The sequence below is a fragment of the Oryctolagus cuniculus genome, chromosome 8 (genome assembly GCF_964237555.1).
Source record: "Oryctolagus cuniculus chromosome 8, mOryCun1.1, whole genome shotgun sequence".
Classification (NCBI taxonomy): domain Eukaryota; kingdom Metazoa; phylum Chordata; class Mammalia; order Lagomorpha; family Leporidae; genus Oryctolagus; species Oryctolagus cuniculus.
In genome coordinates, this window is record NC_091439.1 from 75,611,469 (window position 1) to 75,635,631 (window position 24,163).

Genomic DNA, 24,163 nt, shown 5'->3' on the forward strand with positions numbered 1-24,163 from the left:
ATTAGCTGTGGAAGCTGCAGAAAAATATGCTGTCTTTTCCTCCCTGTAGATACTGCTTGATGATGACAGGTAAATGCTCCACTTAGAAGTCCTTAGACTGGGATGTCAATGTTCAATTATGTGCCATTTGCTACATTATTCTCTAATTACAGAAAGAGAATGGTTAAGCATATTTCAAATTTCTAACCAAATTTTGTTAATTTTGAATTACAAATGAAAATTTTTGTATATAAAATTGATCGTATCAACCCCAAGGAAAAAATAGAAAAAGTTTTACAAAAAGCACTTTTTGTTTTTGAGGAATTTATTTTAATTTGTGAGTCTAAAGAACATATATTTTACATTTAAATATGCAGGGAATAACAAAAGTTAAGTGTTTTATTGAAATGACTATTGTAACTAACATTATTCATGATTAATATTTTGTAATATTACCTTAAACTGAAATGACTAACAATGGAGAAACAAAAATAAGAGTAGTTGTACTCATGAATTGACTTTGTCTTCTATGTCACTAAATGTCTTTAGAGCAAGAACTCCTTTGCATACAGGCTATGCAAAAAGTATTCAAATAACTTTATGAAATAAACAAGCATACAGTTTGCTCAGATGAAAAAAAGGAATTGGCTTTCTTTGCGTGTAGAAAAACCAAAAACAGAGCAGATGTGCATGCAAAGACAAGTAAAAACATTGGCTGTTTCTCAGTAAAGGTGATAGTCTTGTCTCTCATAGTAACTTACGTACGGTATAATAAGTAACCACTAAATGTGGTGACAGGGGGAATCTTCGCTGGAATGGTTCCTTTAACGAGTCGTAACCACACTTCCTGCCCGTAATTTAATTCTAGTAGGGCATCCCCAGTCAGCACCCTATCACAGTGAATTTCACTGTTAATATTTTCAGACTCAAATGCAAGCTTGTCTCTTCCATCAACCACTAAAAACCCAGAGATATGAGCACTCAGTGACTCAATGGTGTACTTGAAAACATATACTCCAAGATACGGAACCCGGAATTTCCCAGTCCTTGGGGTATATGAAGCTCCGTAATTGACATCCAAATCATTAAATAGGATAGGACCAGGAGTAGTCATTCCATAGGTATGAGATACAAAAAATGCCACCATCGGTGCGTATCTGTAAGATCCTTTGGAAAAATCTGTTAAAGGGAAAAAAATGGCAAGAGTTAATTTCCATGTTTCTGTCTTGTTTTGTCTCTCTTCATATCATTATCATTTTCCTCAGTTACAAAATGGCTTAGCAAAGACAAAAAGTTTTCCATCAAATTTCACAAGGTGTGCTGGTGAGTGTCTGCATGCCTGACTCTTCTCTGGGCTGCATCACCCTGAGTGGCTTAACCTATTAGTGCCTCAATTTGTCCATTTAGATCAGGATAAAATCAAAATAACATTTGTTACCGTCCTCTTAGAAATGCCTCAAAGATTAATTTGCATGTTGCTTTGATCCCCTTGGAGATAAAGAAATTCAAAGCACTCTGTGATTATTATGGTATGCCAGAATATTTTAAAGCCCCTTGCAGGAATTGAAGCTAACATGATGTAGAAGCAATTTTTCTAGCACCTTGTCAAACAGATTTTAGAGGCTAATGCAGAAACCAAATGAAATCATATTCATTGCAGAAAAGTAGACAAAAGCAATTTTTCCTGTAATTAATGCCAAGTGTACTTACAAAGGCTGAGAATTAAAAATAGACTAAAAAATTTACTCTTTACTATGCAGCATACTATTAAGAAAAGCCTGATTTTTTTTTGTTGGCTGTCATTAAAGAGAATGCATTCTAGATACTGCATATATTTTCATTCATAGAAATCAGAAATGGTGTATTCTTGCAGTAAATATAGAGCCATCAATATTCCTCACATTAAATGTACAAAATAGCTTTCTTGGATTACTCAACATTTTTGAGCATTTTCTGTTAGTCCTTGTGCAATTGAAAATGGCACTGTTTGCTTATCCTTTGTGGAAAATATATCAGGGTTTCATTTAAATGACCATATCTGATGAGAGTCAAAGGCATATTTCTTTAAGAGTTTGAGGAAAAAGAATTTATACCAGTGAGATACATACAGTTGAATTGTCTTTTAACATACATAAGAGAAAGATTATGAGGGAGAATGGAATTTTCAATGAACTGCCTTTAGTATAGCATCATTGAAAAGTTCCACAAGTGCTTATAAACACAAATGTCCCTGCCAAAAAAATATTTCCACTTGTAAATCATTATTCAGTAAGTTTCAGAAGTCAAAAGATTCCATGCTAAGTGAGCTGCATTATCTGGGCTTAACCATTCATTCACAAATATTTTCCAGAAATGTTTCTGTGATGACATTGAGCAAACCCAGGGATGCATGCACTTTTTTACCTGGAGGCAAAGCATTTTCTTCCACCAGCTTGATAGTGCAGTTGTCACCAGTAAAAGGATGTCGGCAAGCACAGGTAAAGCTTGTTCTTCCATTTATACATGTGCCCCCATTCTGGCACGGGGACTTCCTGCAGCCTGAATACTCTTCTGGTGCTGGGAAAGAACCAACATGAAAGGGGATAAAGTGGCTGTTTTCCTGTCGACCTCAAATCATAATTTGCAGCAAAAAGGAAAAGCACTGAACTTGAGATAAGAATAATAGGTTTGCAGGCACAGGTGCATTTTTCTTTGATGGCCACTTCTTACCACTGGGGTCTCTCTCACAGAGATCCTTCATGTACATCTTGTTTTTTGCCAGTCTCTTAGCTTTCTATGCCTGAAATGTTCTCAAGGTCTTTTCAGCCAGATCAGAATGCCAGACTCAGAATGATTCTTAGGCCAGAGTGCTATTTAAAGTGATTGTTATTCTATGAGTCTGCTGTGTTGTTCTATGAGTCTGCTTCCCATGTTGGAATATTTTCTCCTTTTTAATTCTATTATTATTATCAGATGTTTGATCTTATTTATATGATCCCTTTAACACTTAATCCTATCTATATCTTGTGTTAAAGTAACCATATTAAGTGTTAAAGGGATCATATAAATAATTATCATTACCTCAGTAGACCTGAGTTACCATCTCTTTCCAAAGAAGCTATCCAGGGTTCAATGCTGTAATATAGTGGGCTAAATCTCTGCCTGTGGTGCTGGCATTCCATAAGTGCACCTGTTTGTATCCCAGCTGATCCACTTCTGATCCAGCTCTCTGCTGATGGCCTAGGAAAATAGTGGAAGATGACTCAACTGCTTGGGCCCCTGTACTCACATGAGAGACCAGGAAGTAGCTTCTGGCTCCTGGTTTTGGATTGACTCAGCTCCAGCCATTGTGGCCATTTGGAGACTGAACCAGCAAATGGAAGACCATTATCTCTGTCTTTCCCTCTTGCTGTCTGTAACTCTACCTCTCAAATAAATAAATAAATTTTTTAAAGATTTATTTATTTATTTGAAAGTCATAGTTACACTGAGAGAGAAAGAGAGGCAGAGAGAGGTCTTCCATCCACTGGTTCACTCCCCAAGTGGCTGCAATGGCCAGAGATGCACCGATCTGAAGCCAGGAGCCAGGAGCTTCCTCCAGGTTCCCTACATGGGTGCAGAGGTCCAAAGACTTGGGCCATTCTCTACAGGCCATGGCAGAGAGCTGGATTGGAAGTGGAGCATCCAGGATTCGAACTGGCACCCATATGGGATACTGGTACTGCAGGCGGTGGTTTACCCACTGTGCCACAGCGCTGGCACCATAAATAAATATTTTAAAAAATAATTTATCCATTGTTCTATTCTGAATGAAATGTTTTAGCTACCCTGTCTAGCTTTGCTATCACTTCCAACTTTACACTTCACACATTCATCCAGGTCATTGATAAAAATACTTAATGGATCAATGTTGAGTATAGAACCTCATAACAGACAACTAAAGATTGGTTGGCACTGAATTGGCATCTCCAGTTGGCACTGATTTGTTATACAGTTAGTTACAGGTCTACTTTTGTACATCTTTTGACTCATATTTTTCTACTTTATTATTATTTATTTTTTTTGACAGGCAGAGTGGACAGTGAGAGAGAGAGAGAGACAAAGGTCTTCCTTTGCCATTGGTTCACCCTCCAATGGCCGCCACGGCCAGCGTGCTGCGGCCGGCGTACCACGCTGATCCGATGGCAGGAGCCAGGTACTTATCCTAGTCTCCCATGGGGTGCAGGGCCCAAGCACTTGGGCCATCCTCCACTGCACTCCCTGGCCACAGCAGATAACTGGCCTGGAAGAGAGGCAACCGGTACAGAATCCGGTGCCCCGACTGGGACTAGCACCCGGTGTGCTGGTGCCGCAAGGCGGAGGATTAGCCTAGTGAGCCGCGGCGCCGGCCCCTTTCTACTTTATTATTAAAATACTTAATAAGTGATGAGGTGCCTTTATAAGCACCTATTTATGTTAGTGTTCATTAGGTTATTTGTATTGAAATCAAAAACACATCTCCAGCTCCAATAAAGCATCGTTTACTTTTTTTTTTTTTTTTTTTTTTTGACAGGCAGAGTGGACAGTGAGAGAGAGAGACAGAGAGAAAGGTCTTCCTTTGCTGTTAGTTCACCCTCCAATGGCCGCTGCGGCTGGCACACCGCACTGATCCGATGGCAGGAGCCAGGTACTTATGCTGGTCTCCCATGGGGTGCAGGACCCAAGCACCTGGGCCATCCTCCACTGCACTCCCTGGCCACAGCAGAGAGCTGGCCTGGAAGAGAGGCAACCGGGACAGAATCCGGTGCCCCGACCGGGACTAGAACCTGGTGTGCTGGCGCCGCAAGGCGGAGGATTAGCCTAGTGAGCTGCGGCGCCGGCTCGTTTACTTTTTTTAAAAAAAAGATTTACTTATTTTTTGGAAGGCAGAGTTACAGAGAGGCAGAGACAGAGAAAGAGACAGACAGACACACACACACACACATACAGAGAGAGAGAGAGAGAAAAAATCTTCCATCTGCTGGTTCACTCCTCAAATGGCCGCAACAGCCGGAGCTGAGCCATTCCAAAGCCAGGAGCCAGGTACTTCTTCTGGGTCTCCTATGTGGGTGCAAGGGTCCAATGACTTGGGCCATATTCCACTGTTTTCCCAGGCCCTAGCAGAGAGCTGGATCAGAAGAGGAGCAGCCAGGACTTGAACTGGTGTCCATATGTGATGCTGGCACTGCAGGCAGTGTCTTTACCTGCTACACCACAGCTCCAGCCCCACATCATTTACTTTTTGACATCTTCTCTCATGTCTACCCAGTAGAGTTAATTACTTTAATTTTCTCAATTATTGTCATGGTGCTTTGCAGGTCTCTCAAAGAATTTGCAATACTTGGATATAATTATTTCCAAATAAGTGTGAGTTTTTGTAAGGTTAGGGTTCAGACTCTCTGTTTCTTAAACTTTCTGTTGCTATGCTTAGTACAGTGACTGTCATTTAGCAAGTGCTAAATTAGTGTCTTTTTGACACCAGGCCAGTTATGTAACACACAGAGAAGCACATTACACAAATTCACTCTGTGACTCTGATTCTAGGTAATATGACCACACAGCATCAGCATGAGTCTTTGTGCTTCATCCTGATAGCAATGCTCACTGTGATATTTCTACCCTCATATTTGTGAATGCTTTCTTAGCTTCAGTACTATTTTGACTATCCATTTATCAAAATTGTTTCTGTCAAATAATTATACTTTCTTTTTTTTTATTTAACAGATAGACAGTGAGAAGAGACAGAGAGAAAGGTCTTCCTTCCATTGGTTCAGATAATTATACTTTCATTGCTCAAGAACTAGTGTAGATTCTTTTTTCCACACCTACTACAAATGTCAACATTAATCTTAAATAATAAATGTTCAATTCACTGTTCCAATTACCCATCATGTATTCACTGGTGTATTTCCAACCATCTTTACTACTTTTTTTCAAAGTATCAGTTTTGATTTTTGTCATCCCTTTTACATCACATCTTTCATTCTTGATCTTGTTCCCTGGTATCCTTGTTCCTTGAGCCTTCAAATATTACTTTTAAGCACATTTAAACAAATCAGCAATCTCAACTGGATATATTAGCCTTCTCCAAGAAGAATTACTCTAAGCTTGCCATTTTATTATTGTTCCATTATCTTAAGCCATGACCTAGGAAATTAAATGTTTTTATTTGCTATCATCGACTGTTTTCTCCTCATCCTTCGGAGTCATTAGCTTATTCAAAAGAAGAGTTAAAAGAATTGTCCAGATTAAAATATTGTTTGTCATTAGTCATTAGGAAATATCATAAAATACAACTGCTTACCTTCCAGATGGTAAAATAAACTACACTGATGATGTCAGTGCTGGCAAAGACATCCAGCAATGACAACTCTCATACATTATTGATGGGAATGCTAAGTGGTTGGCCATTTCTTTTAAAATTGAAACTGTACTTACAATCAAGCTATACTACTGCTGCTTATCTATTCAAAAGAAAAGAAAACTTACATTCACACAAAAACCTGCATGTCAGCATTATTCATAATCACTCCCAAGTTATAAACAGCTCAAATACCTTTCAACTGGTAAGCAGAAAAACTGTAGTATATCCATATAATGGACTACTACTCAGTAATAAAAAAGAATAGGTGTAGCAATGCAGGTGAGAGTCAGGAACACACTATTTTAAGTAAAAAAAGCCAGATTCAAGAGCCTCTGCAGACTGTAGAAGTTCATTTATTAAATGTTCCAGAAAAGAAAATTGTATAGGAAGAAACAGATCACTGGTTGCCAGTGCCTAGGAGTGGGGACAGAGTTTGCTTACAAAGATGCAAGAGGAAATGTTATGGCGTGTTAGAACTGTTCTCTATCTTGATGGTGGTATCAGTGAATTTAACTGTGCATAAATTATACCACAAACAAACAAACGGTACCTGTTTCAAGTCCCTCAACTGCTTGTCTAGGATTTCAAAATCATTTTAGGTCCTCTTGCTCCTCTTCTTCCTCCACCTCCTCCTTCTCTTCTTTCTCCCTCTGATCCTTCATCCCTCCCTCTCTCTCTTTTACCTTCCTGCTCTCTCCAAATAAAGGCAGCCTCCATGTTTGTTTCTATCTTCTATCTCTTCCCCCTTCTAGATATTTGTTTTACTTCTGTATCCTCCTATATCACCTCTTTAAATGATTTCCAAATTCTATCTATACATCTTTTTCTGCTTCCAGACTTCCATTTAAACTGGACTTTTGGTCACTTCCATATAGATAATAGATCTTCAAATTGTATGTCACAAACTAAAATTCTCTGCCTGTGTACATTTCTTTTCTTTCTTCTTCTTCTTCTTTTTTTTTTTTCCATTGGTTTACCCCGCAAATGGCTGCTATGGCCAGCGCGAAGCGCTGATCTGAAGCCAGGAGCCAAGTGCTTCTCCTGGTCTCCCATGTGGGTGCAGGGCCCAAGCACTTGGGCCATCCTCCACTGCCTTCCTGGGCCACAGCAGAGAGCTGGACTGGAAGAAGAGCAACCCGGACAGAACCAGCGCCCCAACCAGGACTAGAACCTGGAGTACCGGCGCCACAGGCAGAGGAGTGAGCCGCGGCGCCGGCCCTGCCTGTGTACATTTCTACCTCCCCATGTTACTTTTTATATTAATGGAGTAATGAATTTCCTAGTCATCAATGCTTTATTTCCACTTTGGTGTTTTTTTTTTTATTCTAAGAATTTATATTTCCAATTAGTTTTTGTTTTCCGTCAATTACATATTCATATTTAACTGATGTCCCTAGCTATAATTTTATCCTTGTCTCTTATCATCTAGTTTAAGTCTTCATTGGTTCATGCCTACACTATTTTAATACTGGTCTGCCTGAAGAACTCAGAATAAATCTTAATAAGGAACATGTATGGGGTAACATTCCCATTCAAACAATTGTCATTTCTCTTCATGAATTTGAGCATATTACTCTCAACAGAATAAGTAATTAGTTGAAGAAATGATTGCCTAGTCAAAGTCTTTTTCATAAGATTTATCCAAACACCCAGTACTTGATAAGACACTAAACTCTTATAATAATAAGCTCCTGTAACACTCATTTAGTGATAGTATACGCTTTAGTATGCTATATAGCTTTATAATAGCATAGGTTTATAGGTACAAGTCATTGCAGATGTTTGGGGGAGTGAATCAGCAGATGGGAGTGCTGTCTCTCTCCCTCTCTCTTTCTGTGTACGTGTGTATGTTGTGTGTGTTAATCTCTCTGTTAATCTCTTTCCCTGTACCCCTTCAATAAATAAATAATTTTAAAAATTAATTAATAACCAACATGACACATTGGTTAATGACCAGGAAAAATGCATATATTCTTTGTATTTAACTTACAGATCACTTAATTAAATTTATTTTCTGACCTTTGATGACAAACATCTGTTGTCAAGAAAGCAGCTTGTCTATGGCCATACCACTCTGAACACGCCCGATCTCATCTGATCTCAGAAGAAAGCAGCTCCCTTGGGTGATTATTGACGCCATAAATAAGAGTGTCAATTGTTAAATCAATGACAGGAGTCACTGTTCACTTACTCCCCAAGTAGGATCTCTGTCCTTAATGTGTTGTACTATGCGAATTAATGGTAAAACTAGCACTCAAACAGTACTTTATACTTCGTGTGTCTGTGTGGGTGCAATCTGTTTAAATCTTAGTATATACTAAGTTGATATTCTGTATATAAAGATAATTAAAAATTAATCTTAATGAAGAGTGGAATGGGAGAGGGAACAGGAGATGGGATGGTTTGTGGGTGGGAGCATGGTTATGGGGGGGAAACCACTATAATCCAAATGTTGTATTTTCTTTTCTTTTTTTTTCTTTTTTTTTTTTCTTTTTTTTTGACAGGCAGAGTGGACAGTGAGAGAGAGACAGAGAGAAAGGTCTTCCTTTGCCGTTGGTTCACCCTCCAATGGCCGCCGCAGCCGGCGCACTGCACTGATCCGATGGCAGGAGCCAGGAGCCAGGTGCTTTTCCTGGTCTCCCATGGGGTGCAGGGCCCAAGCACTTGGGCCATCCTCCACTGCACTCCCTGGCCACAGCAGAGAGCTGGCCTGGAAGAGGGGCAACCTGGACAGAATCCGGCGCCCCGACCGGGACTAGAACCCGGTGTGCCGGCGCCACTAGGCGGGGGATTAGCCTAGTGAGCCGTGGCGCCGGCCAAATGTTGTATTTTCAAAATTTATATTTATTAAATAAAAGTTAAAAAAAAAGCAGCTCCTGTGATTCTTGCATGTGAAAGAACCCAAGTATATGCAGTGACTATGCCAATGAAATCAGGCATTCTGTCCCATTTTGTTGTGTTAGACCAAATGTAGGAATTTGTGTTCAGAAATGACCATCAAGTACATGGGTTTCTGATGACTCATCTTAGATATTCTGGCCACTTTATTGTAGGTCAAGGTTCAGAAAAGGGTTGTCAATTTTGTCAAGATTCTGTCTTCAGCTGTCACCATCCTTCCAAATGAAGGGGCATCTTATGGAAAACTGGGGAAATCTTTCTTCCTCAGGGAGCCTGAACAAAAAGTAGTTCATTTAATATTCTCTTCAACACCGATGTTTTATTGACACAAACTGGGGAGGCCAACCCTGTCGCTCCCCCTCTTCGTGGAGGAACGACACTAAACCCTGCCTAGGCTTCATATCCGAGTCACGGCACCATTATCTCGCTCCCCCTCTTCGTGGAGGAACGACACAGGACCCTGCGCTGTTCTTTCGTCTGCTCGGCCCTCCCCGGGTTTGCTGCTGGTCCTTCCCGGGTTGGCTACCATCCCTTCCACCTCCGTGGAAGGGCGGTTCCCCCTGCCACATTCCCCACTTCCGTGGGGGAGCGGCACACCGCCGGCCGGCTCTCTCGGGGGCTGCACAGGTGTTCCTTCAGATAGATGTTCCCCTTAGATGTTCCTCGTGCATGCCGTCTCTCTCCTCCTTTATAGTCCTCCTCCGCCAATCCTAACTCGGCTGCCCACACGCCGAGTACGCTGCTCTCCTCCAATCAGGAGTAGGTCCTACAGTTTATTGGTTGAACTGGAGGCAGCTGTGCGGAAGCTGTTTACTTCTCTCCCAGCGCCATATTGTGGGAGAGCAGATGCATAGAATAAGTCTTAATTTCAGTAACTTAGTCCAGTCCGGATTGCTCCCCACAGATCCCCCTTTCTTTTTATTTTTTGGCGTTGATACACGCCTGTCTTCGGTGTCCCGCGGCACACACTCTGCTCTACTTGCTAGAGTTGCCACAGGCTCTTACAAGTCCTATCAATCAGGCAAACCGAATCCGGGTCCTCTCTTCGCCATGTTGTGAGGAGGTTTTTAGGCGCTGATGCGTACCTGTGTTCGGTGCCCTGCAGCGCATGCTCTGCTCTGCTAGAACTGCCTGCAGGTGTTTACAAAACCTATCAGGCAAACCGAATCCAAGCCTTCTCATTGCCGTATTGTGGGGGAGACTTATTAGTGTTGGTTTGTGCCTATCTTCGGTGACCTGCAGCTCATACTCTGGTCGAGCTGCTTGCTGGCGCTTACCGCCTTAAATCAGGCAGACCGAATCCAAGCCTCCTAATTGTTGCATTGTGGGGAAGCCTTTCTGATGTTAATTCGTGCCTGTCTTCGGCGACCTGCGGCGCATAAGCTGCTAGCCGCCCAGGTGCTCATCGCCTCACTAATCGGGCAGACCGAATCCAAGCCTTCTAATTGGCATGTTGAGGGGAGGCCTTATTTTTCTCTATTTCTCTATCTCCGGGCATTCCTACCTCTCCCATTTCACTTCTATCTTCCAGCATTCCCATTTCTCTTTTACTTCACTTCCAAACTTCTGTTTCTCTTATCCCCGCAGCTTCCCGGCACCTCGCCCCGCCGGCGGGTTCCCGGCTCTGCGCCGCTTCAGCCCGCGCGCCTCTCTCATCTGCGCAGCTTCCCGGCTTTGCGCGGCTCGGCTTCGCGCGCTCCGCGGTCTCCACGCTTAACCCTTTCGCGTCTGAACCACGGCCTACGCCAGCGTTCCCTATCTATTCACGTCCCGTGCTCTCTCTGCACGCGGCGGCTTCCGCGAGTAACACAGCGTAGCTTGCGTCTCCACCACTAGCATTCAATCCAAGTTCCCCGGGCTAGCCTGGCGAATTCAACCCAGCGTACGTCTCCGCCCCACGGTTTGGCTTCCCGTCCTTCGCTCCCCGGGCTAATCAGACGGATCCCAACCAGGCTCACGTTTCAGCTTCTGGTTTCAACTTTTCGCCCCCTATTCCCGGGCTAACTTGAGAACCCCAAAGTGGCTTTCGTTTCCGCCTTGGCCTGCCCCCCGCGGCTTCAATTTCCCTAACATTTTTCTCTACCCGGTATGTTTCCCCAAGCTTTCCTCCAACGATATTCCTCCCTCATTTCTCCTGGCCTCTCCCCACAGTCCGCGTCCGAGTCTGTTTGTTCTAGCTTTCACTTTCGACCTTAGAGATTCCTCCCAGCTTCCCCCCGTAGTCCGTATCCGAGTCTATGCCTAGGCTTTCAATAGCTTCTTCCGGCACCTTTTTCGTCCGGCTTTTCCCTAGGCTGTTTGCTAGTCTCTCTCTCCGGTATTTTCCCTAGGCTGTTTGCTAGTTTCTCTCTCCGATATTTTCCCAGTTCTTCCCGTTTCTTCCTTCCTAAGTTTCCTATCCGTCCTAGGTTTCCTATCCGAGCTAGGTTTCCTATCCGAGTCACGTTTCCTATCCGAGTCACGGCACCATTATGTCGCTCCCCCTCTTCGTGGAGGAACGACACTAAACCCTGCCTAGGCTTCATATCCGAGTCACGGCACCATTATGTTGCTCCCCCTCTTCGTGGAGGAACGACACAAGACCCTGCGCTGTTCTTTCGTCTGCTCGGCCCTCCCCGGGTTTGCTGCTGGTTCTTCCCGGGTTGGCTACTATCCCTTCCACCTCCGTGGAAGGGCAGTTCCCCCTGGCCGCATTCCCCACTTCCGTGGGGGAGCGGCACACCGCCGGCCGGCTCTCTCGGGGGCTGCACAGGTGTTCCTTCAGATAGATGTTCCCCTTAGATGTTCCTCGTGCATGCCGTCTCTCTCCTCCTTTATAGTCCTCCTCCGCCAATCCCAACTCGGCTGCCCACACGCCGAGTACGCTGCTCTCCAATCAGGAGCAAGTCCTACAGTTTATTAGTTGAACTGGAGGCAGCTGTGCGGAAGCTGTTTACTTCTCTCCCAGCGCCATATTGTGGGAGAGCAGATGCATAGAATAAGTCTTAATTTCAGTAACTTAGTCCAGTCCGGATTGCTCCCCACACAACCCCAGGAGCGAGGCTGCTAATCAACTCTGATGCAAAGAATGTTTTTAAGATCATGTGCAAACGAGAGCTAACGTAGTAGGCCTGCCACTGCTACCTTTAGAAAAGCCTGTATGCAATGTTTTCCCCTTGAGCAGCATCTGGGGCCTTGACTCGTCTCCATTCCCTAGCTGATAATTGTCATTTACTGTGCCCATGTCCAGACTCTGTGTAAGCAATATGCTTTATGCTGGATAGCACCTCTGCTTCTGAGAAGCTAGCATTTCCCTGTGTGCCTGTGTGACCAGCACCCAATAAAGTCCTTGGCTGCAAAGGATCTGATGGGCTTCTCCATGAAGAAATATTGTACGCATGGCTACATTTTTGTGCCTGGAATAAGAACATTTAACAATGAGCACTTTCATGGGAGGGAAAGAGATAAGGATGGCTGTGCACAGGTTTTTCCAGATTTTGAATGTATCTCTTCTTCTAGCTGATCCTGTTGTGTATTTTTGGACCATAAAAACCCTTAGCTGTAAACACAAGCAGAAGTCAAGTCCTACAAATGCTTCTGGTGACTCCTTAAACACGTGCATGGTTATGGGGGCCTTCTAAAGGAGATCACAAATTCTAATTCCAAGTAGGTAGCTGTCACTCCCCCTCTTCATGGAGGAACGACACTAAACCCTGCCTAGGCTTCATATCCGAGTCACGGCACCATTATGTCGCCCCCCCTCTTTGTGGAGGAACGACACAGGACCCTGCGCTGTTCTTTTGTCTGCTCGGCCCTCCCCAGGTTTGCTGCTGGTCCTTCCCGGGTTGGCTACCGACCCTTCCACCTCCGTGGAAGGGCGGTTCCCCCTGCCACTTTCCCCACTTCCGCGGGGAAGTGGCACACCGCCGGCCGGCTCTCTCGGGGGCTGCACAGGTGTTCCTTCAGATAGATGTTCCTGGTGCATGTTGTCTCTCTCCTCCTTTATAGTCCTCTTCCACCAATCCCAACTCTGCTACCCACATGCCGAGTATGCTGCTCTCCTCCAATCAGGAGCAGGTCCTGCTGCTTATTGGTTGAACTGGAGGCAGCTGCGTAGAAGCTGTTTACTCCTCTCCCAGCGCCATATTGTGGGAGAGCAGATGCATAGAATAAGTCTTAATTCCAGTAACTTAGTCTAGTACGAGTTGCTCCCCACAGGTAGCTTTCAAAATTTAGGTGGCTTATATTCAGTAATTTTCTACAGAAACCAACTTGTTAGATACCTTGGGTTATATTTGAATATTTTGTTTTATAATATAAAAAATGACATAAATAGAAAATGTTTTGGATAAAATAATTCTTAAAACATTTTTTAGATCATCTTAAACTTGTGCTTATCATAAATGTTCATTTTTTAAACAGCTGAGTCTTGCATTTTGTATTCTATTCATATTGATTTATGATTATATTATAAGCATAAGCTAAGTTATAAGCATATGTTGAGTTAACATTGTAATCTGTAAAGTCAGCACAATGTAATACCATGAGTCTATAAATTATATTTCCCATGGAAAGAATTACATATCAAATAGTAAATGAAAACACTGAGAAAATATAAACATTAATATCACTAAGAAAATTATATCATATAGCCATCACTAACTTACTAATATACCCCATGAAGATTATTTTCTTTATCCTCAAAATAAACTCTCCAGGTGGGCACATTATTTAATAAGCAAGGAAAGTAAGGTCTGGAAAAATAAATGACTTATTACAGATATATATATTACCAGGCAGGACTTGAGCCTTGGTTTCCTGATTCCAAATTCAGAGCTCATTAATTATCCCAATAGCCTTGAAGAAGTTTCACAAGTAAATAGAAATGGCTTTTATCTGATACAAGATAATTAACTATTCATTAGCCTCTTATTTTTCTGAGAGAGAGAGAGAGACAGACAGACAGACAGAGACAGAGAGAGAAATATTGCCTAGCTGCTGGTTCACTCTCCTGCAGCTGGGGCTGTCAAGAGGCTGAAGCCAAAAACTAGGAACTCAATCCAAGTCTCCCACATGGGTGGCAGGCACCCAGTTACTTGAGCCATCAACTTTACCTTACAAGGTCTGCATTAACAGGAAGTTGGAGTCAGGAGCCAGAACTGGGAGTCAACTCTAGGTACTCTGATGTGGGCAGGCAGGAGTCTTAACTGCTAGGCTAAATGTCCACCCATATTCTTCTCTTCTAAATTCTCTTCTAAATGTTCACAACAATGATAATCTCAAAATTTGTATTTAGTATATTATCAAATGTTTCATAGAATGTCATCTTTCTTAGGCTTATAGGAACAATTATAAAATGAGTGATTTATTAAAGAGAACCAACTGGGGAAATATTGGGGAAATGGTTGAAATCAAATGTCCTTGGTTTCCCAAGCAGCAGGTACATGGGCTCAGCAGTGGGTCTGCTGACATAATATAAAGACAGGATCCAAGAGAAAGGACTTTGGGAAGGGCAAGCAGCCAAACTCCTCTGCAGGAAGAAGTCTGCCAATTGCTGTGCAAACAAATCCTCAAAGATGAAATCAAACCCTCTTGGTGTCTATTGGAATAGTGTTTAGAAACAAGTCAAATATTTAGCAATTGAACCAGACTAGCTTATCAGCAATGGCATACTAGGAATCCAGATTAGCATAAGTGAATGTAGACGCGGCTCAAAACAAAGTGCTAGCAACGAGCACTCTCAATTTGGCCTCTTACTATTTCATTCAAAGAAGATCTTGTGAATAACTCTTGATGATTTTTGATAACTGCTTTATGTCATGTCAGCAGCCCCACCGCTGAGCCCATGTACCTACTGCTTGTGAACCCAAGGACATTTGATTTTGTGTATGGTATAACTTTTCCAATGCCTATGATGTAGTAAATATCAATAAGTAATATTCGATATTTAGGAAATATTGATTTTATTAGGCTAAGTAAATTATCAGTTAACAAAATTAAGACTAAAATTTAAAAATGATATTTATATAACTTTTCTTCTATAAACTGCAATTATTAAATAATAGTAGCTATGATCTGAATAACATGACTGAGAGTCATACGATAGTAAGTTGTCTTCTGACCTTAGTTATGTAGACTATAATGTGAATCTATGGTGTTCATCGTATAATAACGAAACTCAAAGGGAACATAGTCAATGTATCAGCTTGCATCAGTGTGTCAAATACAGTAGTTTATTCTGATATTGTTTTATTTATACAGGGCAACTTAACGTGATGCCACTGGCTTTATCATCTCACATGGACCTTACTTGCTAATCTATCCAATGAACACCACCACTTTTATGGCCCAGAGAAGCAGGGCCAGGTTAGTGGGCATGCAAAACTATACACACATTTAAAGGGCTCCACACATTATGTTGGTTGTTGGTTCTCCATAAAGTGAATATTTACTTTAAACATAGAATTAAGCTATATGTATAGCTTAATATATATATTTATTTATATATATATACTTATATATATATATATAGTCCCTTCATTGTCACTAATATCCTTACTGACATAGAATCAAGAATTTGTAATTAATGATTCATTGTGATAGAACTGTAAAAAATTCTTTTCACAGTAAATAAAGGAGTAGGAAGCAATTTTATCAAGACATCATTGGAAAACAGAATTAGAGATGAATTATTTCCTATTTGAACATTAAGCCTGCTACTGAGCCAATCACTATATGAGTATCCAAATATAATTTTATGAGCTCCTAACATGCATTCTTTTGTCCCATTAAAATTCTTTTTATTTATGTATTATATTTATTTGAAAGGTAAGAGAGACAGAAAGAGAGACACCATCCATCTGCTGGTTCACTCCCTAAATGCCCTTTTTTTTTCTCATTTAATTTCTTTTTAAAATATTTTCCCTAAATAAGCATTTTATTTAAGGAATACAAACTTCATGCATTTCATAAGTAAAACTTTAAGAATATAGTGATTCTTCCCACCTTACCCACCCTCTGACCCATACTACCACCTCTCCTCCACCTCCTCCCTCTTCAATTCCCAGTCCCATTCTCCACTAAGATACATTTTCAAATAACTTTATAAACAGAAGACCAACTCAATACTAAATAAAATGTTCAACAATTTGTACAAAAAAAAAAAAGGAAAAAAACCCAGTTCCTCAACAGATGAAACAAGGGCTGTTCAAAGTCATTGCATCTTATAGTTAATTTCATTTCTTTTTTTTTTTTTGAAACTTAATTAATGTTAAAGAAGCATCTAAGAATGACACATCTTTTGTGAGCACTTAGATGTAACTATAACCTGTGAGACATAAGAATACCCTCCACTTAATACATTACAAGAAAGTAAGTCCTTGAGAACAAGTTTTATCATTAATTAAGGAAGCACCTAAGAAACCAAGCAATGGAGTTGGACACTTGGCATAACTAAAAGTTATGAGGGGCTGGTGCCATGGCTCACTTGGTTAATTCTCCACCTGTGGCACCGGCAACCCATATGGGTGCTGGGTTCTAGTCCCAGTTGCTCTTCTTCTAGTCCAGCTCTCTGCTGTGGCCCAAGAAGGCAGTGGAGGATGGCCCAAGTGCTTGGGCCCTGCACCCACATGGGAGACCAGGAGGAAGCACCTGGTCCTTGGCCTTCGGATTGGTGCAGTGCACTAGCCGTAGCAGCCATCTGGGGGGTGAACCAACGGAAGGAAGACCTTTCTCTCTGTCTCTCTCTCTCACTGTCTAACTCTGCCTGTCAAATTAAAAAAAAAAAAAACTTATGAGACATAAGAAATATGCTCTACTTAATACACTAAAACAAAATAAATCTTTGAGAACAAGTTTTATTGTTAACCCTCATAATATAATTCTTTGAATACAGAGGTCCTGCATGGGAAGTTCCTGCACAGTGTTTCCTATTGTTAATTTAACACTTAATGCTCTTATATATGACATCATTGATCACCCAAGGCCCTTGACATAAGCTGCCTAAACTATGGAAACCTTTTGAATCCACAAACTCCTTCAGTATTTAGACAAGGCCATAAGCAAAGTGGAAGTTCACTCCTCCCTTCAGAGACAAGTACTTCCTTATTTAATGACCACTTATTTCCTACTAGGGTTTCACCCACTGAGGTCCTTCATATAGGATATTTTTTGCCACAGTGTCTTGGCTTTCCAACATGCATTCTTTATACATGCAAAGTTTATATATAAGTTTTTAGTTCTTTGAAAATGTTTTTACATCAATTAATTTTCAGACTATTGAAATTTTTTCTTCTATATAGATCCAGATGTGTTTTGGTTTAAGAGGAGAAATGATACAGCTTGCCTGGTCTATAATCACACGTATTGCAAAACTTCACTGAAACTCATACTTTAGAGCCCACAGGAAGTAATAATTCATTATTTTTCCTAAAATTGCTATTCTAAGATCATTTATATATTGAGGCACTACTTTGATCTGGGAAACACATAGGCCTAAATAATTCACACTATGTTCTTATAAGGATGAGATCAGTCCTCCTAAGGCACATTAAACTGGGGGGGAGTATAAATAAATATATTAATTTATATAATCAAAAGAATTCCATTTTCTATTATTCAGTAATTTTTAAATGTTATGCATAGACAAAGTGTGAGCAGTCACATTATGCTATGGAATTAATCGCCCTATTGTAATTAAAAGAAATGACATAGGGCAAGCATTGTGGTGCAGCAGATTAAGCCACCACCTGTGATTCCAGCAGCTCCTGTCTGAGCACAGGTGTTAGTTAGTCCTGGTTGTTGTGCTTCTGAGCTGGTTCTCTGCTAATGCGACCAGGAAAGTCACAGATGATAGCCTAAGTACTTGGGCCCCTGGCACCCTTGTGAGAAACACAGATGGAGTTCCTGGTTCCTAGTTCCTGGCTCCTGGCTTTCACCTGAACCAGCTCAGGGTGCTGTGTTGTTTTGGGTAGAGAACCAGTGGGTAGATCTCTTTCTCTGTGTGCCTCACTCTCTCTCTGTTACTTTGCCTTTCAAATAAATAATATAAATCTTTATAACAATATAAAATTCATGCAAATAGACATATAATTTAACAGTAGTATATGAGAAATTATGAGAAAAATTATTGCTTTTAGTTAAAATCAATTAGTTATTCTTATTGTGAGGTCATTCAATATTAGTCATATGGCAAATATATTCATAACGTATTTCTTTTGTACAGAGAGACTATTAAGCAGTTCATTTGTACCATATTGAATTCTTTTTTCCTCCCGATTATCATCGCCTGTTAATGGAATACTCTTGCCTCATTTCCAAATTCAAAACCTCAGAACATTCTTGCCCCAAGTGTCATGCATTCAGGCTGTGAATGCAGTCGGCCACGCATTTCACTTAATGACTTTGGCCAAATACCTGTTGAAATTCCATCACTTAAAAGAAAAAAAAAACTGAGGCCCAGAGAGATGGACTTTTTACCTAGCTAATATCTAACAAAGAAACTTTTTAACACAATTAGGGCCAGAATCAAGATTTGATGTTCTTAAGATCATTCATAATTACACTGTTTCTCTGCTTCTGTAGATTGTACCTGCAAGATTTTCCTCATATCTGTTTCCTCTGTTTCAATTACCTTTTCTTTAAACATTAATTCTACCAATATTCATTCAGTAATGTCCTAATTGGTACCTTAATTTCATTCTCTGAAATCATGCTACATATTACTGCTAGTTTCATCCAGAAAATTCCCAGTTCTTACCATGCCTTGCCCACTGCTCCACATTTTAAGACATTCTGCTCTACAGAATGTTGTCTGAGTTCCTTATGTGGGCATTTGCAATCTTCAGCAATCTACCCATATCTAATTCCTGACATTCATTGTAGACAGCATTCAACACAGTTATTCAGTTTCTATTGCATACCTGATATCGTGCCAGGTAATGTCAAAAATGAATGTCTGGTGAAAAATATTCTATGGGAGAAAATCTGATTGTTTTATAGAGGTCTGTCCAGAAAAAGTTAAAAGCATGTAGACAAACATTTGTACTGGAAGTACCTGTTTTGGATTGATGTCTAAATTAATAGGTAGACTCAGCTTCAAATCTGTCAGTGACCTTTGCATTATCTGAGTATACGCCCAAGATGAAGTACACACATTTTATGTTTTATGATCTTGATGAAGTGTAATAGATCTACCAAACATCATTTCAATAAAAAGAGAGGTTAAAAGTTATTTCTTAGTAACAGCTTACCTGGAGATATAATGTTGTCTGTGTTTCTTTGAGTCCGGCCTATCAGAACAGTGGTAACATTCACTGTTGGTTTCTTGAGTGTATTAGGTTTCTTCAACCAGGACTTGACTTGCTTCTGAGACCTGGCAGCATTTGCTGGGTTACCAGACAATGATCGATCTATATACCAAGTTAAATTGGACAGGGCAGCTTGAGTTTTTATCTCAATTATCGGTTCCACAGATTCTGTTAGAGCTTTCTGAAGAAGGTGAATATCTGGTAAGGAACCTTTTATCCACTTAGGTATGGTAGCATTCAGTTCTGATATATTTGTGGAAGCACCGTGACACATTATTAAGACTTCATTGAGAGTTTTGTTAAGTAATGAGAAGTTAATTGAAAGACGGATGGATTTTGCTTCCAGTGCCTTAAATCTGGAATTTAATACCTGAAGTTGAAGTGCTTGGTCTCTATCATTAGTGGCCACACTACCTTTTTTAAGTGAAATATAATAAGGTATGAGTGTCTGGGTCACTTTAGATTCAATCTCTTGCAACTTGGTTTCAAAATGTTTGGAAATCTTGGTGGCCAAGAGTATTTTTTCTTCCAAATGACTCATATTTTGCTGATATTTTGCCATTTGGGACGTGGTCTCATTGAACATTTGATAAAGTTTCTGAAAATTTAACTGACCTAATTTTTCATCTTTAGGAAAATACGCGAGAGCCTTGGCAACTTGCAAAACAAAGTCATATTTCTGATTGTCATTAACCAAAATCTCAATAGAATCATTCAGGCGTTGAAACTGAGAAATAAATGCAAAAATGGTTTCCATATTTTGGGTACATTTATCATGGATCTCAGGATTATACTTAATAGCACTCAAAGTCTCTTTTAGCACATAGTTATCTTGAATGAAGTCAATGGCATTATTGATAACAGTCATTGTCTTATTTAGACCATCTTCCATTTCTAAGGCATATTCATTGATCCTTCTTTCGAAGGTATCACCACGACTTTGTACTTCATTTCTAAGTAAGGTGTGTCTTTTTGTAAGTTCTTTGACAAGAAAATTTAGACTATTGACAGCATTTGTTAGATTTTCCAACCTTTTCCTTGTAACTGCTGCCTCCTTTGGTTGTTCATATGTCATTGTCTGTCTAAGAGATGCTCCCTGCTCGAGCAAAGGTTGAAGAATCTCCATGTCATATGTCAAGTCATTTAGTTGTTCACTCATTTGATTCATCTTACTGTCCATTGGAAACAGAACCTCAGCCAAAGTTTGGTTTAAAACATGCAAATTCTCTTCTGTGTCCCTAAGTTGAAATTTAAAATCATTTCTGCACTTGGATAACAAGTCTTCACACTCACCCCTGACAAATTCTTTCCCCGTCTCCACAGTGATGGTGAGATTGTTAATCTTGCTGTCCTGGATGTGCAAATCATGAAACATTTGCAGCAGCATCATACTGTGCTTCTTCATATTCTCCTTTAGAGTAGACATGTATTCAGTGACATTACTGCTAACGGACTCGCCAGCTGGCACATTCTTCTGGTCTGATAAAAGCTGCTCATGCACTTCCTTCATTTTAGAAAGAGTCTGATTGAGGGATTCATAATACAGAAGGCTCCTAGAGCGTTCCTGTGCTAGAGCATCTTCTAAACGAATCTGCTTTGCTTCTAGTTCTTTAATTGGCTTCTCACATGTGAAGGTCATTTCATGCCTTACATCCACAATGTGATTTTTTAGATCTACTATATCAGGCAAAGTAGGTCTATTTTCTTGAATTAAAACTGACTTTTGCTGGGCTGTTGCTGAAATCACAGATTCATTAACTTGTTTAATTAATTGCCGCGTGTTTTCAAGATCCTCTGATAGACTTGATACAGTTTTGAAGAGCTGAGCGACAGTCTCTTGCATGTCATTTTGAAAAATTTTAAATTGTTCTCTTACTATGTCTGTTACCAAATCATTGAAGCTTTTGGATTTTAGACCTAGAAAAAGAAGTTAAGAACAATGAATGGCGCATGGTTTTAATCATATAAGACTTCAGATATCTCTAATGAGATAAACAGTTTGAGACTAAATACTTGAGAAGATATAATAATAAAAATACTTAAACACATTTACATACAAAAATGTGGAAAAAAAACCCTGTAATTTGTGGGAGACTTTTACCTTCTTAACTTTCAAGTCTGAGAGAAGCCAGTTGCAATGTAAAACATACTACAATCCTAAAACTAGAGCTCTGTAGTCAAGACATGAAGGAACTGCTACTGGCTTCAGGAGTAGAGATACATATGCACCAACTCTTGTTCTGATCTCACATGAAAATAAATGGCGTCAGGCTTTTTGCCTTAGTAAATTATATCAGGTGTTAGCACATGACCACGTTATTAGCTTTCTAGTAATTAGGTTTCAGAGCTTATGTTTTGCGCTTATAAGAGCTAATAAATTGACTGCAGAGGAGAACCTTAATGAGATTCCCAAGTGAGGAAAAATATGAAGTAATATTCACAAGATTTAACAATGGTTTATAATAACAATAAAATCATAATAATGAGAGGCTTGAGGATCACAAAACTAAGTCCACCTCAAATAAAAGCAAGAATTCAAGATAGAATAGATTATCATAATATGACATTCATTATTACAGTGAGAGAAAAGGAAATTTGCCACAAATGCAACACTTAACAGTATCTACAGTGTGAGAAAGCTTGGGTTGATTATAACCAGAATGTGTTGGGCATTAAAGGTAATTTTAGGGTATTGGACTGTTCAGAACTACTTGGAATAAAAAAAATGTAAAATCCAGTAAAAAATATAACATATGCTTGTTGTAGAACTATAGTATCTAGCTGTGGACACACCTAAGTTGAAGATATGTCTATTCAATTCAAAAGGACTGTAATACAAAATATAGTTAACATAATACAAAACACTTTAAATCAGAAAGTTTATACAATGGGATATTTCCGTAGTTAAAGCTACTATGTAGCCTATTCAAGAAAGATCATTATTGGATAAAAATGAACTTAGGCTCTTCATTTCTTTATTTCATAATCAAGTTTTCAAAAGTATTGAATATGCATGGGGGACATACTTAAAATATTGTGAAAGAGCAATTCTAAAAATAGAACAATGTATTGCTAGAGCACCTTGATATTACTTAGTCTGGTACAAAGACAATGCTGGAAGTGTGGGTGGTTTATGTGGAGTTATATTTCCCTAGAAATCCTACACTCTAAATATCAATGTTGCTAAATGAAAAGAAAAAGGAAAAAAGGAAAAGGTATTTTATTTTACTTTTTCTAAGCCTATTTGAAACAGAAATAAGTTTGAAAATATAGGGGCCAGTGCTTTGGCTCAGTGAGTTAAACTGCCACCTGCTGTCATCCCATGTGAGCACAGGTTTGAGTCCTGGCTGCTCAATTTCCTATCCAGCTCTCTGCTATGGCCTGGGAAAGCAGTACAGGATGGTCCAAGTCCTTGGGCTCCTGCCACCTACTTTGGAGACTTTGAAGGAGTTCTAGACTCATGGATGTTTTGGCCATTTGGGATGTGAACTAGCAAATGGGAGATTCTCTCTCTCTCTGACTCCTTTTTAAAATAAATAAATCAAAAACTTTTTTAAAAGGCCGAAATATGTAGGTAAAGATCATGTGTAATGGAAAATACCAATAAAAACATGTGAAGTATGAAGTAGTAATCAATGATACACAGCACCAAAGTACCAAGGAAAGGATAAATTAATTAAAAGGCTAAGTAGCCACAATTATGAGAAATCATATGGAAACAGCCTCAGTTGTGTCTAATAATATGGATAATCACAACAGAAAGGTTTAAAGTATTTTTATCTTCTAAATTTTGCTTAGACTGTTATCCATTTATCCAGCAAATATTCATTAAATACATTCTATATGCTACATATAAAATGAAATTTGGAAAGTAAGATTTCTGATCTCAGATATGTTAGCTTCACTGAATGTACAGTGATAGCAATGGTAAAGTTATTTTTATTGCTGTTTCTATAGGAATATTAAGCTATTTCCTAGTTATTAAAGTTGACTTCAATTATCATGGCACCAAAAACTTGATAAAATACTACAAAATGTTTATGGCTAGGGATTAAACCTTCTTTGATTTTATAGCCCCATATTTATACTTGAAGATGTTTACAAAATTGAAATAAAAAAAAACCCTTCAATCTTTACTGAACTGGTTAATTAGTTATGGAAATGACAATAGATGCTTAACTTTAGTAAACTAAAAACTACATAAATCAAAGTCTGAATAGGAATAGCAGTAGGTAAGAACAGATTCTTTTTCAATGCAATTAGATAAATGTGAGGTACTGTCACTATTGTGCTTTAAAACTTTTATGAAAAAATATGTGGGAGAAAGGATAAAATCTGGGCAGTCTGCGAAGATACCAAGCAGAGTAGTAGTGTAAGGATTTGCTTTTGAATAAGGAGCTTTTCAGTTAACCCTTCCACAGTTTGTTACTAAAGAAGATTGTGCAAGATTTTGATTTTGTGAAATATATCAAAATGGTTTATGTTCATATCTGACTGGTCACATTTAAAAAATTCTACCTGATTCTGCTTTACATAATTTACACGTTTCTACTTTTTAAACAGATTCTATTGTGTTTAACAAGCACAGATAGATTGGATATCAAACACATTGGCCTGTCCCATCTCTGGTTGTGCATGG

The 24,163-nt window shown here is 39.7% G+C and overlaps 1 protein-coding gene across 2 annotated transcripts in view; it reads right to left on the reverse strand.

Annotated features, from left to right (window-relative positions):
• Nucleotides 1–286: 286 nt before the first annotated feature.
• MMRN1 (multimerin 1) overlaps nt 287–24,163 on the reverse strand; it is a 68,391-nt gene continuing 44,514 nt past the window's right edge. For both annotated transcript variants that reach the window (XM_017347406.3, XM_008267595.4), the window contains exons 6-8: nt 19,468–21,441; nt 2,383–2,535; nt 287–1,158 (exon numbers count right to left, since the gene is read on the reverse strand). In XM_017347406.3, the coding sequence (XP_017202895.2) occupies nt 737–1,158; nt 2,383–2,535; nt 19,468–21,441 (2,549 nt within the window). In that variant the 3' untranslated portion in view covers nt 287–736. The remainder of the gene's footprint in view (nt 1,159–2,382; nt 2,536–19,467; nt 21,442–24,163) is intronic.